We start from the raw sequence: 11,900 nt of genomic DNA, 5'->3' as shown, positions 1-11,900 counted from the left end.
CTTTATGAGTAGATGACAATATATGAAGTTGGCAGTTTCCACTCTAAATAGATTTTCTTGTTTAAGGGTTTATTACTCAAAAGGTAATTCTGCATTTCTAACATTTGATTGGTCGTTACATTTAAACGTATGGTTAAAGTAAGGAGGGCGGTGCATTATTCGCTGACGTAATTTTTATTCTAATTTTACATTGGATCATCTTTACTTTAACGTAAAATCACATTTGTGAAGATTCAATTATATTTTTATAGAAATATTTGACTTGGAAAATAAAATTCATCTACTGTCAACGATACATACCAATTATCTTCCCATTAATTGAAAGATTGATTTTTTTATCAATCATTAATGTATAATCCTAAAAATTATTTAAACATTTGAAAGATAGAGTAGAACTGCTAATAAAAATCGTGAGGTTTAATTAGTTCTTATCGCTAAAAGAATGCCAGGGTAAGCACAATTATTTCTCTTGTGAAACATACTGTTTAGGATATCTCTTCCAGCGTCAAAAAATCGTTTACAGGTATTTAATTTTGAATCCGTTATTATCAAACATTTAAAACTATTATTTTAATACGTCATTAATATAATATTATCAAGTCTACCGATATACAGATTTCACGAAATGGGAAAACAATAATTATTTTAAATTAATGATCACTCTAAATCAAATATTAATTACAATAGTTCTTACAACAATTGATTTTATACGTTAATAATAAGAAATTAGATCCCCATTTTCATATAGATATATATACATTGTTACATACTTGGATTTTTTGTTATTATTATTGAAAATTGTTAACCTATGTAATTCAATAAATAATGCATGTAAAAAGTAATAAATGATACAATATTAAAACTATAAGTGATTAGACTAAAAGGTTAAGTAATTAAGTAGAATATTAGCATTGAAAGAGTTAAAGAACTGATATCGAAAATATGTATTTTACTAGTGTTACAGAAATGTCTTTGGATCACATGTTCTGTTCCCGATGCAGAGATGGGTTTGTTGCACATGAAAAAATTGTTAATTCACATGGGGAACTGTGGCATCCTCAATGTTTTGTGTAAGATTACTTAATCGTTATTTAATTCATTACTAAATATATAATAATTAGAACATTTATTTAATTTAATTTTATATTTTATTAGATGTGCACAATGTTTTCGACCATTCCCTGATGGAATATTTTATGAATTTGAAGGATATAAATATTGTGAACATGATTTTCATGTTTTATTTGCTCCCTGTTGTGAAAAATGTGGTATATATTAAAATTTACTCAATGAAAAACCATAAAGACTATTTAAATGATATCTAACTTTTTACATTTATAGGAGAATTTGTTATTGGTCGTGTAATAAAAGCAATGAATGCCAATTGGCATCCAGGATGTTTCCGTTGTGAAGAATGCGATGGTGAATTAGCAGATGCAGGATTTATTAAATGTCAGGGTAGAGCTTTATGTCACACCTGCAATGCTCGTGTGAAAGCAGGGGCACTTGGAAAATACATTTGTCATCAATGCCAGTATGTGTGTTTGCTATTCTCTTTCATCTCGTTTATACAAACAATATTTAATAATGAATTTTTAGCGGCGTTATCGATGACAAGCCCTTACGTTTCCGTGGAGAATTATATCATCCTTACCATTTCAATTGTACAGCTTGTGGCATAGAGCTTAATTCCGATGCTAGAGAAGTTAATTCTAGACCAGGTTATGCTGCTAATGAAATGGTACACCTGTATTATATTATTTTATTTACATATATTATTTCCTTGAATATTCAATGAAAATTTGTATTATTTAGAATGAATTATATTGTCTGCGATGTCATGATAAAATGGGAATTCCAATCTGTGGTGCATGCAGACGCCCGATTGAAGAGCGTGTAGTTACTGCATTAGGTAAACACTGGCATGTTGAGCACTTTGTTTGTGCAAAATGTGAAAAACCATTTTTAGGCCATAGACACTACGAAAAAAAAGGTCTGGCTTATTGCGAAACACATTATCACCAACTATTTGGGAATCTGTGTTTTGTCTGCAATCAAGTAATAGCTGGTGATGGTATGTATATTGTCTAAATATATAAAAAAGATTTATTACATTATAATATTTTTAAAAATTGACATTTGCGAAAATATCAATTAAAACGAATTATTTTTATCTGAGAAGTTTCTTTATAATATTGATATTAATTAATTCTGTATTCTATAATGTGATTCTTTATGTTTCAGTTTTTACGGCCCTAAATAAAGCATGGTGCGTTCATCATTTTGCGTGCGCTTTTTGTGATCAAAAAATGAATCAGAAAACTAAGTTTTTCGAATTTGATCTAAAACCAGCTTGCAAAAAATGTTACGACAAATTTCCACAAGAATTAAAAAAACGCATGCGCCGAATGTATGATTTAAATCCCAAAAAACTACCAGCTTAAAGGAAAAGATGCCAGAACATTTATATTTGCTATTTGACATGAACGACGCAATATTCAATTACACTGATACTATTTATTGCGAATCTAACGTTGTGCTTATACATTAATTGCTACCACTTTTTATGTTATATCAAATATTTATATTTTATACTGTAATCTAGTAAGTACTTATTGAATAGAATGCTCTATTAGCAAAGAGTACAAACATTAAAGCTTGTTAAAACTGATAGATATTTTTTTTTATAAACACTACAAATACATTTTAACATTAAAGTGCCTTGTACAGTGTAGCTTTTATGTGGTTACACTTATAAAAATATATTATTTGGATAATCTCCTTTCATATAAAAAGCTAGACGACAATGAAATGTTTACATTTTTTTAAAATGTCTATACGATTGTATTTTATATAAATCTATATAAATTTAACGCTATATTTGTTATAAAAATATAACATAACAACATGTATCATGTTAATAGATTATACTTTCATACTCTGTATAAATTGTAATGTTATGATAACATAAAAATATTATATAAAAAAAAATAGTGATTTGATTTTTTGTGTTTGAGACAAAATTTCACATCTTATATCATTCAAGTGTGCAGGAACTTTTATTTATTTATCATCTTCTTCAGAAGGATTCCAGTCATGTTTTCTTGATATAATACCACAATTAGATATAATTATGGTTTTAATTGGTTTTCCTGTTTTTGTACCAAATTCTTCAATCTAGAAATAACGAATACTATTGAACTAAAACGGCAGAAGAAGAATTGCATTAATATAAGTTTACCAAATTACAGAGAAGTAACTACTTTGTAAATATTTGATAGTCCAGAAATAACTTTTCCAAACACAACATACTTTCCATCCATCGTTTCTAAACGTCTAAAAGTGAGATTAAATTTGGAATCATTTTTATTTTCACTGTTACCACACATAGACAATATCCCTGGCCCTGCATGACGTAAGTCGAAATTTTCGTTTTCAAACAGATTATCAAAAGCGGAAGCTCCTCCGCTTCCATTAAACTTTGTTACGTCACCACCTTGACACCAATAACCCGAAACTATACGATGAAATGGTGTATTTCTGTTAAACAATACATATTTTTCGCTTTCTAATAATTCTTTATCTTTAAAATGTCAAATCTTTTTCACTAAATTATTGTCACTTAGATTTTTACTTGTATGATAACCCGTCTTTTGTTCCACGACATAATTCAGAGAAATTTGCACACGTTTGTGGAACAACATCATCATAAAGCTCAAACTTTATATTTCCTAACTTTTGTCTGTCGTTTTGAATTTCAATTTCAAAAAAACATTTCGTTCGAATGGATGGATTTAATTCTTTCATTAATGATAAATTTTTAACCATACAATGATCTTCATTTACTTGAGACACTGCAATTTGGGTGTGAGGCATTTGATCGAATCTATATTAAGATTATTAAGTCTAAATAAACATTTCTATAATTGTTTAAAATATAATATAAAGCCAGATAATTTGCCTTTTACTACGCATCATTTTTTTTCTCATATCCTTCCAACTTTTTATGAATTCTCCAGTAGGATAGCAACTACTAGCTTCAGAAATACCTTTCAGTAAACGTTTATTCATTTTCATAATCATTTTATTTTTTGCATCTTGATCTTCTAGTTGAGATGCATACGTAGGTTGTGTCATCCAACAGTCTACTTTTCCCTATAGTAGATAAGATTATAAGTATAATTACTATTACCCCCATTTGTATTGCTACTTTTATTATACTAATAGGATCAAACAAAAATTACACAAATAATGGTGATCTCCGACGTGTTATGTCGGTGATATAGAAATAACGTTTAATTTTTAATTTTTATATTCTTACCATCATTTTTTTCTTTGATGAGAAAAATATTTCATACTTACTCCTGTACGACTAATTATGCTAATCCTTTTCAACAATTCCATGTTTTCTTTATCTATTTCTCTTACTCGGTTTGCGTCAATAGTCAAATTACGCTTTTTATAATAATAAGATACCTCAAACTTTGGAGGCTTATTATCGACTGTAGCTACAGCATCGCGAATTTTTCGTTTATATTCCTTATAAGTTTTCTTATCCATAGTTATTTCTATTTTAAATTTTAAAGTTGTTCAAGTTTTTGAATGAAAAATATTTAAAAAGAATTTAAAAATAGGTATTCCAAATTATTATTATAAATTACTTTTCTTTTTTAATTGCCATGTTATATTGACTTTATTGCGTTATTAAATATATGTTTATTACTATTATATTATTGTTTACTTTACTGTATTAACTGATGCTACATACTATCAATTATGAATTAAACTATCAAATAAACATGATATATAATTTGAAATTAGCTACAATTCGGAAAGAAATGCAATATACATATGTATTATCAGAGAGGGCATCTCTGGTATTGTATATATATGTGTAGAACGAATACATATTATGCTATACTCACTTTTGAGTATATTTAGTTAATTAAATATTCAAATGCGTTAATAATTTTGTAATTAGTGTATATACGACTACATATGTACGCTACCGCAATTATGTCTTATGTACATACATAAATAAATGTATATCAATAAGCGATTAGAATTAAGATCAATTGGAAGGAAATTTTTGAAATACATATTTTTCAAACAGGTACAATTGATAGAAGCGCAATATGATACGTAAACGTAGATTAATTTGAAATAATTTATGTGAGAAATATTGTTACAGAAAGTATACCAACAAAATCATGTCAATGAAGGTTATAAAACGCTTCAACATGGTGAACGCAGGAGGTAATGTTATTCCAACGTTTCGTGATAGTTTTCGAGTAATAAATAATGATTTATTGAGATGGTTTCCTGGCCATATGGACAAGGGATTAAAACAAATGCAGCAACAATTAAAGAATGTAGATTGTATAATTGAAGTTCATGATGCTAGAGTTCCGATGTCTGGACATTATGCTGACTTCACTAATACTTTGACTGGATTAAAACCTCATATTTTTGTATTAAACAAAATTGATTTAAGTGATATGAGATATAAGAAAACTATAATAGATAAATTAAGAGATAAAGGTTTAAGTAATGTATTGTTTACTAATTTTAAAAAAGAACATTGTAAAGGAGTTAAAGAACTACTGCCATTAGCAGAAAAGTTAATTCGAGAATCAAATCGTCATAATAGAGCAGAAGAGAAGTCATATGCAATGATGATTATCGGAATTCCAAATGTAGGAAAATCTTCACTTATTAATCGTTTAAGAAATAATAATCTTGCTAAATCTAAAGCTGTACAAGTAGGTGGAGTGGCTGGTATTACAAGATCTGTATCGACTCGTGTAAAAATATCAGAAAATCCAGACATATATGTCTTAGATACTCCTGGAATTTTAACTCCTCGAATAAAAGATGTTCATTGTGGTTTAAAGTTGGCATTAGCTGGTTGCATGCAGGACCATTTAGTAGGACACGACATACTTGCAGATTATTTATTATTTTGGTTCAATCAACAAAAACGATTTGAATATGTAAACAAATTGGGCTTGCCTGAGCCTTCTGATAATATAATGTATGTTCTTACATTTATCGCAGCAAAAATGAAAAAAACTATAAAACTTAAAAAATACGATGGGAGTAGTATTGTAAAACCAGATTTCAAGTTTGCAGCAGAGTATTTTCTTAATTCATTTAGAAAAGGAGAGTTAGGAAATTATTGTTTAGATGAAGATTTATTAAAACAGCCAAAAGATTTTGTAGAAACATAGATATTTCTTAATAATAAACCAAAAATATAATTTGATGTTGTATAATTATTTCTATGTGGCATGCTTAAATATACTTTTGTAATGAAAACAGATAAACAAAAATTAGACTATTAAAATATAAAATATTGTACAGAACACTCCTGATTAATCTAATAAATGTTTAATGAATTATTAATTGATTGATTAAATACGAAAATATGAAGTAACAAGTAAAGTATTAAAGTCTTTTTCCTTGATCGAAATCGGGCGCCGCTAATCCCCGTTAAGATACAAATGGTCCCTCCAACATACACATAACATAAGTCCTGTTACTTTTCCTTGGTATTGCTACTTTCTCCAGTAGTAGGCCAATATCTTACTTCGTATACTTTGAGAAATAAAACTTGAATTGTTTTAGTTAAGGTACTTAAAATAGAATGCAATAACGTGAATATTCGAAGTATTAGTAAATTAAATGATTCTAATACTGTATAAATAAATACTTCTAAATTTCAACAGAATTAGTAATATTATTTTTAAATTACAAATTTAGAGGAAATGTTCGCAAGATTGACATTTTATCCAACACTATTTTATAATGTGTTGATGGAAAAAATTTCGTCGAGAAATTGGTACGATAGAATTGACGAAACAGTTGTGTTAGGCGCTTTACCATTTCGAGGAATGACTAAAAAGGTATGTAACTGTACATTGCAACTCAATTATTAAACATCTCTAGATTAATAAGAATGGTGAAAAAATATCATTCTTGAAAACTTATTTTTCTATATAAACTGAAGGTTCAACTATCAAGCGCATAAAATATTGAAAATTTTCAGTTAATAACCGAAGAAAACATCGCGGGAGTTATTTCGATGAATGAAGATTACGAATTAAAATTATTTTCTAATACTGAAAAGGTATTTGTTTTTTCATTAAAACTAACATTTCATATAAAGCGTTAAATAAGATATAATTTTATTTTGCAGAAACAATACGAATATGTACTATTATATATGGTGTACAATTTTTTAGGAATGGCAGAAACATAATGTGAAATTTTTGCAATTATCAACAACAGATATCTTTCAGTCACCTTCGCAAGACAAATTATTATGTGGTGTACAATTCATTAATAAGTTTCATAATGTGTCAACTGAGATGAATAAGTCTCATTCTCGTGATAGTAATGGCCTTTATACTGGAAGTGTCTATGTACATTGTAAAGCAGGAAGAACACGCAGTGCAACATTAGTAGGCTGTTACTTAATGATGGTTAGATTGCAAAATAATTTTAAATATGATGTTTAAAAGAACTATATATTAAACATTCATTCTTTGTAGAAAAATCGGTGGACTCCTGAAGAAGCAGTGAATTATATGAAGGCAAAGAGGCCTCATGTACTACTGCACACAGCACAATGGAGTGCTCTCAAATTATTTTATAAAAATAATATAGAAAATAAAAAATGATATAATTATTAAATAGGTACGATTTGTATAAATAAATGAGTAAATAATATAACATACTTTGTCATTATTTATTTTTACTTATTTATATTTACACTTTTTTTTACATTTTTCAATGCAAACTCTTTGGCTGCATTAATTGCATTGTGTAATAAATTTTCTGATGGCAAATTTGATATATTTGTTGACTTCATACTAGCAACTAATGACGGATTGAAACCTTTGATTGAACCATATTCTGCATTGAAAATTTCAATAACTATTTTCATCCATGTTTGAGCGTTAAATGTATTACACGCAACTTCCTGTAATTTGTAAATATTATTAAAATATATATAAAAATTCACCCATTCCATGTTAAAATTCAGTACTATTTATGAAATTTCTATTTTGCATACCTGAGGCACAGAACATCGTGCTTTTATCGTTCCATTGTGACATATAATAACGAATATGGGAGTATTTGAAAAGGAAGATATAATTTCTTGAAGCGATAAATACGTCGGATTATTATATAAACAATGAACAATGAAAAAACCTGGATCTGTATCTTTAACTTTCAAAATTATGGCAGACCTTAAAAATCATATGCATGATAAATTTCAAGATTTCAACATTTTTATGTAGTCTGCAATACTTACTTTTCTAGTTCTTTTGCTTGTAGCCAAGCATCTTTATTTAAATCTTCTAATTGCTTTAAACATTCCATTTTAACGAGGTACGGTATTGGCATTTCTTCATTAACATCATTTATTTCATTTTTTATTTCTTCGCTAATAGATTTGAATGTTTCATATTCAAGTTTTCCATGTTTCAATTTGTCTTTTAAATTCAAAACTTTTTGTTGCATATTTTTCCCTGTCGTTTTAGCAAATCCAGCTAATTGCCCTACAGCTCCTTTAACAGTAAAATTTGCTAATCCTTTCGAATGGTAATTCAACAAACAAAAATGTTCTAATATTCCAGTCCTATGTACATGTGTACCACAACATGCTTCCCTAAACGAAATTTTTATGTTAAGAGTAATTAATTGAGTAATCATGTCTTCAAGAACACTTACTTCGATTTTAAGTCAGGAGTATCAATGTCCACAACTCGAATATCAGTATAAGGATAAATCTCCCCTGGTATTAGTGTTACAAAGTTTTCTGCCAATAATTCAGATGAATTAAATACTTCTGATTTAACAAAAACATTGGCTTCTATAACATTATTTATGGATTCTTCAATTCGTTTAATTTGTTCAAGGGAGAGTTTTTCTCCAAACGAATTAAACTGAAACCTCAAAGAATGTGGAAGAACTAAAGAACTGCGTGGATAAACAGCGTGCAATGTTTTTTTCATGGAGGCATTCAACAAATGTGCAGCAGTATGATGTTGCATTAATCCTTTTCTACGATCAGAATCGATGGATACTATACAATTATCTCCAATTTTAATTTCTTTATGTAAATCTCTAAATGAAAGAATGAATGTTTAAGTACTTTGTTTTGCATTATAAAATCTCTGAAAATTAAACTAAAGGCTTACTTGCAATCGACATCTGCAAGTTTTCCAAAGTGAAAAACATAACCATTCCTCTTCTGCACATTGTTTATGTGAAGAATTAAATTATTTATGAAAATGGTCCCATGATCTGATATTTGGCCACCTTCTAGCGAATAACATAATGTTTTATCCAATATAATTCCAATTTCGTCTCCTTTATTCAATGTAATACCTTTATTCCCAGCATCATTTTTATTATTTAATATTAAATTATCTAAAATAAATTGGATATGTGTATTTCTATCATGTTTAGGAAGTAATCAGTTTTAACGAAGAGATTTTACCATCTACAATTACTCCTACAATTTTACTCTCAGTTGCAGGAAACTCATAATTATTTCCATCAAAAACATATTCATATTTTAATGTATCATTAGTTTTATGTACATTATTTTTTTCAAGTAAATTTGTATACTCTTTCATAACTATTTCATTACTTTTATCTAATTTGCCAATTTTTGACTGATATTTGACATTTTGTAACACATTTTGAAAATCTTCTTTGTCAAAATGTAGGTACTCAATTTCGGCAAGTTCGGTTATTGTTTCCTCATTTAAACCGTATGTATCAAATAATTTAAAAGCAACATTTCCTGGTAGCGTTTTAGAGGCTTTTCTATAAAGATAACAATGTATGTAAGAAAATTAAAAAAAAAATTTTTTTCAATACTTACAAGTCTTTGACTATGCTTTGTAGATACTTATATGCATTTAATAAACCGGGAGCCATCCAATCAGTAATTGATGCTAATTCAGGCCTATTTTCAACCATCTTTCCCCATTCTTTACCAGATGTTTTTCTTAATCGTTTAAATAAATCTTCTTCAAATTCTACTATTTTCTGTACCTAAATACAATTCTGTTTTATGTTAATTTATAACATTTTTTGTACTTGTGTAGTATTACCTTTTTAAGATTAGTTTGTAATTCTGGATAAACATTGCCCAAGGTATCAGCCACTGCATAAGAAAGTTCTGAAAGTATCTTTTCTTTTTTAAATACTTTCTCACCTATATCAATTGCTTTCCTTATTATTCTTCTAAGTTTATAACTGAAAATGTTATTTCTCAGAATGACTTATAGCAGTAATTGCACCTATGGTTATTCAAGTGACTTACTTTTCCTCTGGCACCATTCCATCTGCCAGAGCAACAGTAATCATCCTACTGTGATCTGCTAATATCCTATAACTACTATCAAGATTATTGTCGTCATCAAAAAATCGTCCTCTATAGCCTGGTGCTTTTGTGTATTTTTCGGTAGCTTTGATAAGTGGTTGAAAAAGATCTGTGTCATAATTTGAATTCTTCCCTTGCAAAAGTGCAACTAATCTTTCAAATCCCATACCAGTGTCCACATGATACTTTGGTAGAGGTATTATTGTACCATCTGTTAATCTAATATAAAATAATAATAAACAGTCAATAATTAATTCCTATTACCACGTCATAAAAGTAATAATTTGTACATGTTAATTATCTAATGCTTACCGTTCATACTGTATAAAAACTATATTCCATAATTCTGTGAGATCTGAGTGTCCTTTGTTAACTCTTATAGCCTGATTTGATGCATGGTTTTTATGATCTATATGTATTTCTGTACAAGGTCCACATGGTCCAGAAACTCCCATTTCCCAAAAGTTATCTTGTATATCAAATGGCAAAACTTTATCTTTGGCAACACCAACCTTTAACCAGATATCTCGACATTCCAAATCTGGCTCTAATCCTAATTGCTCATTTCCACCAAAGTATGTTACATACAAAGAATTTTCCTTAATGCCATAATGTTTTGTCAATAGATTCCAGGCGTAAAAACATGCTTCTTCCTAGAAATTTCAATTCTTATTTAGTATTCTGCTTTTAATCTTTCAGAAAAGAAGAAATACCTTAAAATAGTCGCCGAAAGACCAATTTCCTAACATTTCAAAGAATGTGTGATGATAACTATCATTTCCAACTACGCTGAGATCATTATGCTTTCCACTAATTCTAATACACTTTTGAGAATTTGTAACTTTCTTCGCAGGTGGTTCATAATAATTCAAAAAGATCCCCTTAAACTTAAAAAAATGTATATGTAAATAATTATTATTGATACATATTAATCTAAATCTTTTTAAAAAATGCAAATGTACTTGATTCATGCCAGCATTTACAAACGAAATTGAAGAATCATTGAGTGGTGTGACTGGACTGCTTCGTATAAAAGTATGCTCTAAATTGTCTTTAAAGTAATTCACAAATTCATTCCTAATTAATTTTGAATTCCATTTAATTGAATTGGAAGTACTGCTGCTGTACAATCGATGTAATAACGCATTATTCATATTTTCTCTTAGCAGTACTGTCTTCCACATTTATTGCATAAATATTCTCGATCTTGAAGAAAGTATTACAACTATTAAGATATTTAGTATTACATATTTCTATTCATAACAATATTAGACGCAAAATAGTTTCAGTTAAAACTTTTATACACCATTTTTAACCTTTAAATGGTTCTGTTTCAATCGTACCAATTTGTTGTCAAAATGAATATACTATAAATTCTTAAGAAATTTTATACAAAATAGTACATGCATGAAATATACAAATTATATTTAAATTAATTTATAGATATTAATAGTGAACATTTAATTAATTCATAGTACATAATATTTAATGAAAA

General features: G+C 28.2%; 4 protein-coding genes across 6 annotated transcripts; 2 read left to right on the top strand and 2 right to left on the bottom strand.

Moving 5' to 3' along the window:
* Positions 1-122: 122 nt before the first annotated feature.
* Positions 123-2,685, top strand: Stck (LIM zinc finger domain containing stck). Of its 2 annotated transcripts, none has more exons than XM_076792691.1 (7): positions 123-450; positions 957-1,070; positions 1,156-1,268; positions 1,342-1,534; positions 1,600-1,741; positions 1,816-2,074; positions 2,245-2,685. In XM_076792691.1, the coding sequence occupies exons 1-7, from the start codon at positions 443-445 to the stop codon at positions 2,442-2,444; spliced, it is 1,029 nt and encodes a 342-aa protein (XP_076648806.1). In that variant the 5' UTR covers positions 123-442; the 3' UTR covers positions 2,445-2,685. The 2 variants fall into 2 exon arrangements, with proteins under 2 accessions (XP_076648806.1, XP_076648807.1); XM_076792692.1 differs by having other exon boundaries at positions 123-523.
* Positions 2,686-2,836: 151 nt separating this feature from the next.
* Positions 2,837-4,564, bottom strand: LOC143356757 (uncharacterized). Its single transcript, XM_076792695.1, has 4 exons — positions 4,363-4,564; positions 3,962-4,155; positions 3,264-3,540; positions 2,837-3,177 (listed from the first exon to the last, which is right to left on the bottom strand). The coding sequence occupies exons 1-4, from the start codon at positions 4,558-4,560 to the stop codon at positions 3,064-3,066; spliced, it is 783 nt and encodes a 260-aa protein (XP_076648810.1). The 5' UTR covers positions 4,561-4,564; the 3' UTR covers positions 2,837-3,063.
* Positions 4,565-5,022: 458 nt separating this feature from the next.
* Positions 5,023-7,682, top strand: LOC143356756 (phosphatidylglycerophosphatase and protein-tyrosine phosphatase 1-like). 2 transcript variants are annotated; one of them, XM_076792694.1, is made up of 6 exons: positions 5,023-5,113; positions 5,192-5,256; positions 6,763-6,905; positions 7,049-7,129; positions 7,245-7,484; positions 7,554-7,682. In XM_076792694.1, exons 2-6 carry the CDS (start codon positions 5,211-5,213, stop codon positions 7,680-7,682), a joined length of 639 nt encoding a protein of 212 aa, XP_076648809.1. In that variant the 5' UTR covers positions 5,023-5,113; positions 5,192-5,210. The 2 variants fall into 2 exon arrangements, with proteins under 2 accessions (XP_076648809.1, XP_076648808.1); XM_076792693.1 differs by lacking the exons at positions 6,763-6,905; positions 7,049-7,129; positions 7,245-7,484; positions 7,554-7,682 and having other exon boundaries at positions 5,192-6,356.
* A 10-nt stretch (positions 7,683-7,692) lies between these two features.
* Alars-m (alanine--tRNA ligase, mitochondrial) lies at positions 7,693-11,882 on the bottom strand. Its single transcript, XM_076792690.1, has 12 exons — positions 11,368-11,882; positions 11,119-11,292; positions 10,718-11,058; positions 10,346-10,624; positions 10,134-10,278; positions 9,902-10,074; positions 9,512-9,843; positions 9,210-9,441; positions 8,740-9,135; positions 8,321-8,677; positions 8,078-8,255; positions 7,693-7,984 (listed from the first exon to the last, which is right to left on the bottom strand). Exons 1-12 carry the CDS (start codon positions 11,587-11,589, stop codon positions 7,757-7,759), a joined length of 3,057 nt encoding a protein of 1,018 aa, XP_076648805.1. The 5' UTR covers positions 11,590-11,882; the 3' UTR covers positions 7,693-7,756.
* Positions 11,883-11,900: the final 18 nt, after the last annotated feature.

This window comes from Halictus rubicundus, chromosome 8 (genome assembly GCF_050948215.1).
Source record: "Halictus rubicundus isolate RS-2024b chromosome 8, iyHalRubi1_principal, whole genome shotgun sequence".
Taxonomy (NCBI): domain Eukaryota; kingdom Metazoa; phylum Arthropoda; class Insecta; order Hymenoptera; family Halictidae; genus Halictus; species Halictus rubicundus.
This window is presented reverse-complemented; position numbering and strand designations above follow the sequence as displayed.

Bases quoted from the DNA above. Each gene is read 5' to 3' on its own strand.
- Stck (XM_076792691.1), top strand. The intron at 1,071-1,155 runs GTAAGATTACTT...ATATTTTATTAG, and splicing joins TGGCATCCTCAATGTTTTGT to ATGTGCACAATGTTTTCGAC. The intron at 2,075-2,244 runs GTATGTATATTG...TTTATGTTTCAG, and splicing joins TCAAGTAATAGCTGGTGATG to TTTTTACGGCCCTAAATAAA.
- LOC143356757 (XM_076792695.1), bottom strand. From the start codon at position 4,560: ATGGATAAGAAAACTTATAAGGAATATAAACGAAAAATTCGCGATGCT. The intron at 3,541-3,961 runs GCAAATTATCTG...ATTGTTTAACAG, and splicing joins AAAATGATGCGTAGTAAAAG to AAATACACCATTTCATCGTA. The intron at 3,178-3,263 runs GTAGTTACTTCT...CGTTATTTCTAG, and splicing joins GACTATCAAATATTTACAAA to ATTGAAGAATTTGGTACAAA.
- LOC143356756 (XM_076792693.1), top strand. From the start codon at position 5,211: ATGTCAATGAAGGTTATAAAACGCTTCAACATGGTGAACGCAGGAGGT.
- Alars-m (XM_076792690.1), bottom strand. From the start codon at position 11,589: ATGTGGAAGACAGTACTGCTAAGAGAAAATATGAATAATGCGTTATTA. The intron at 9,442-9,511 runs GTAAAATCTCTT...AATTTATTTTAG, and splicing joins TGTAGGAGTAATTGTAGATG to ATAATTTAATATTAAATAAT. The intron at 8,256-8,320 runs GTAAGTATTGCA...ATGATTTTTAAG, and splicing joins CAAGCAAAAGAACTAGAAAA to GTCTGCCATAATTTTGAAAG.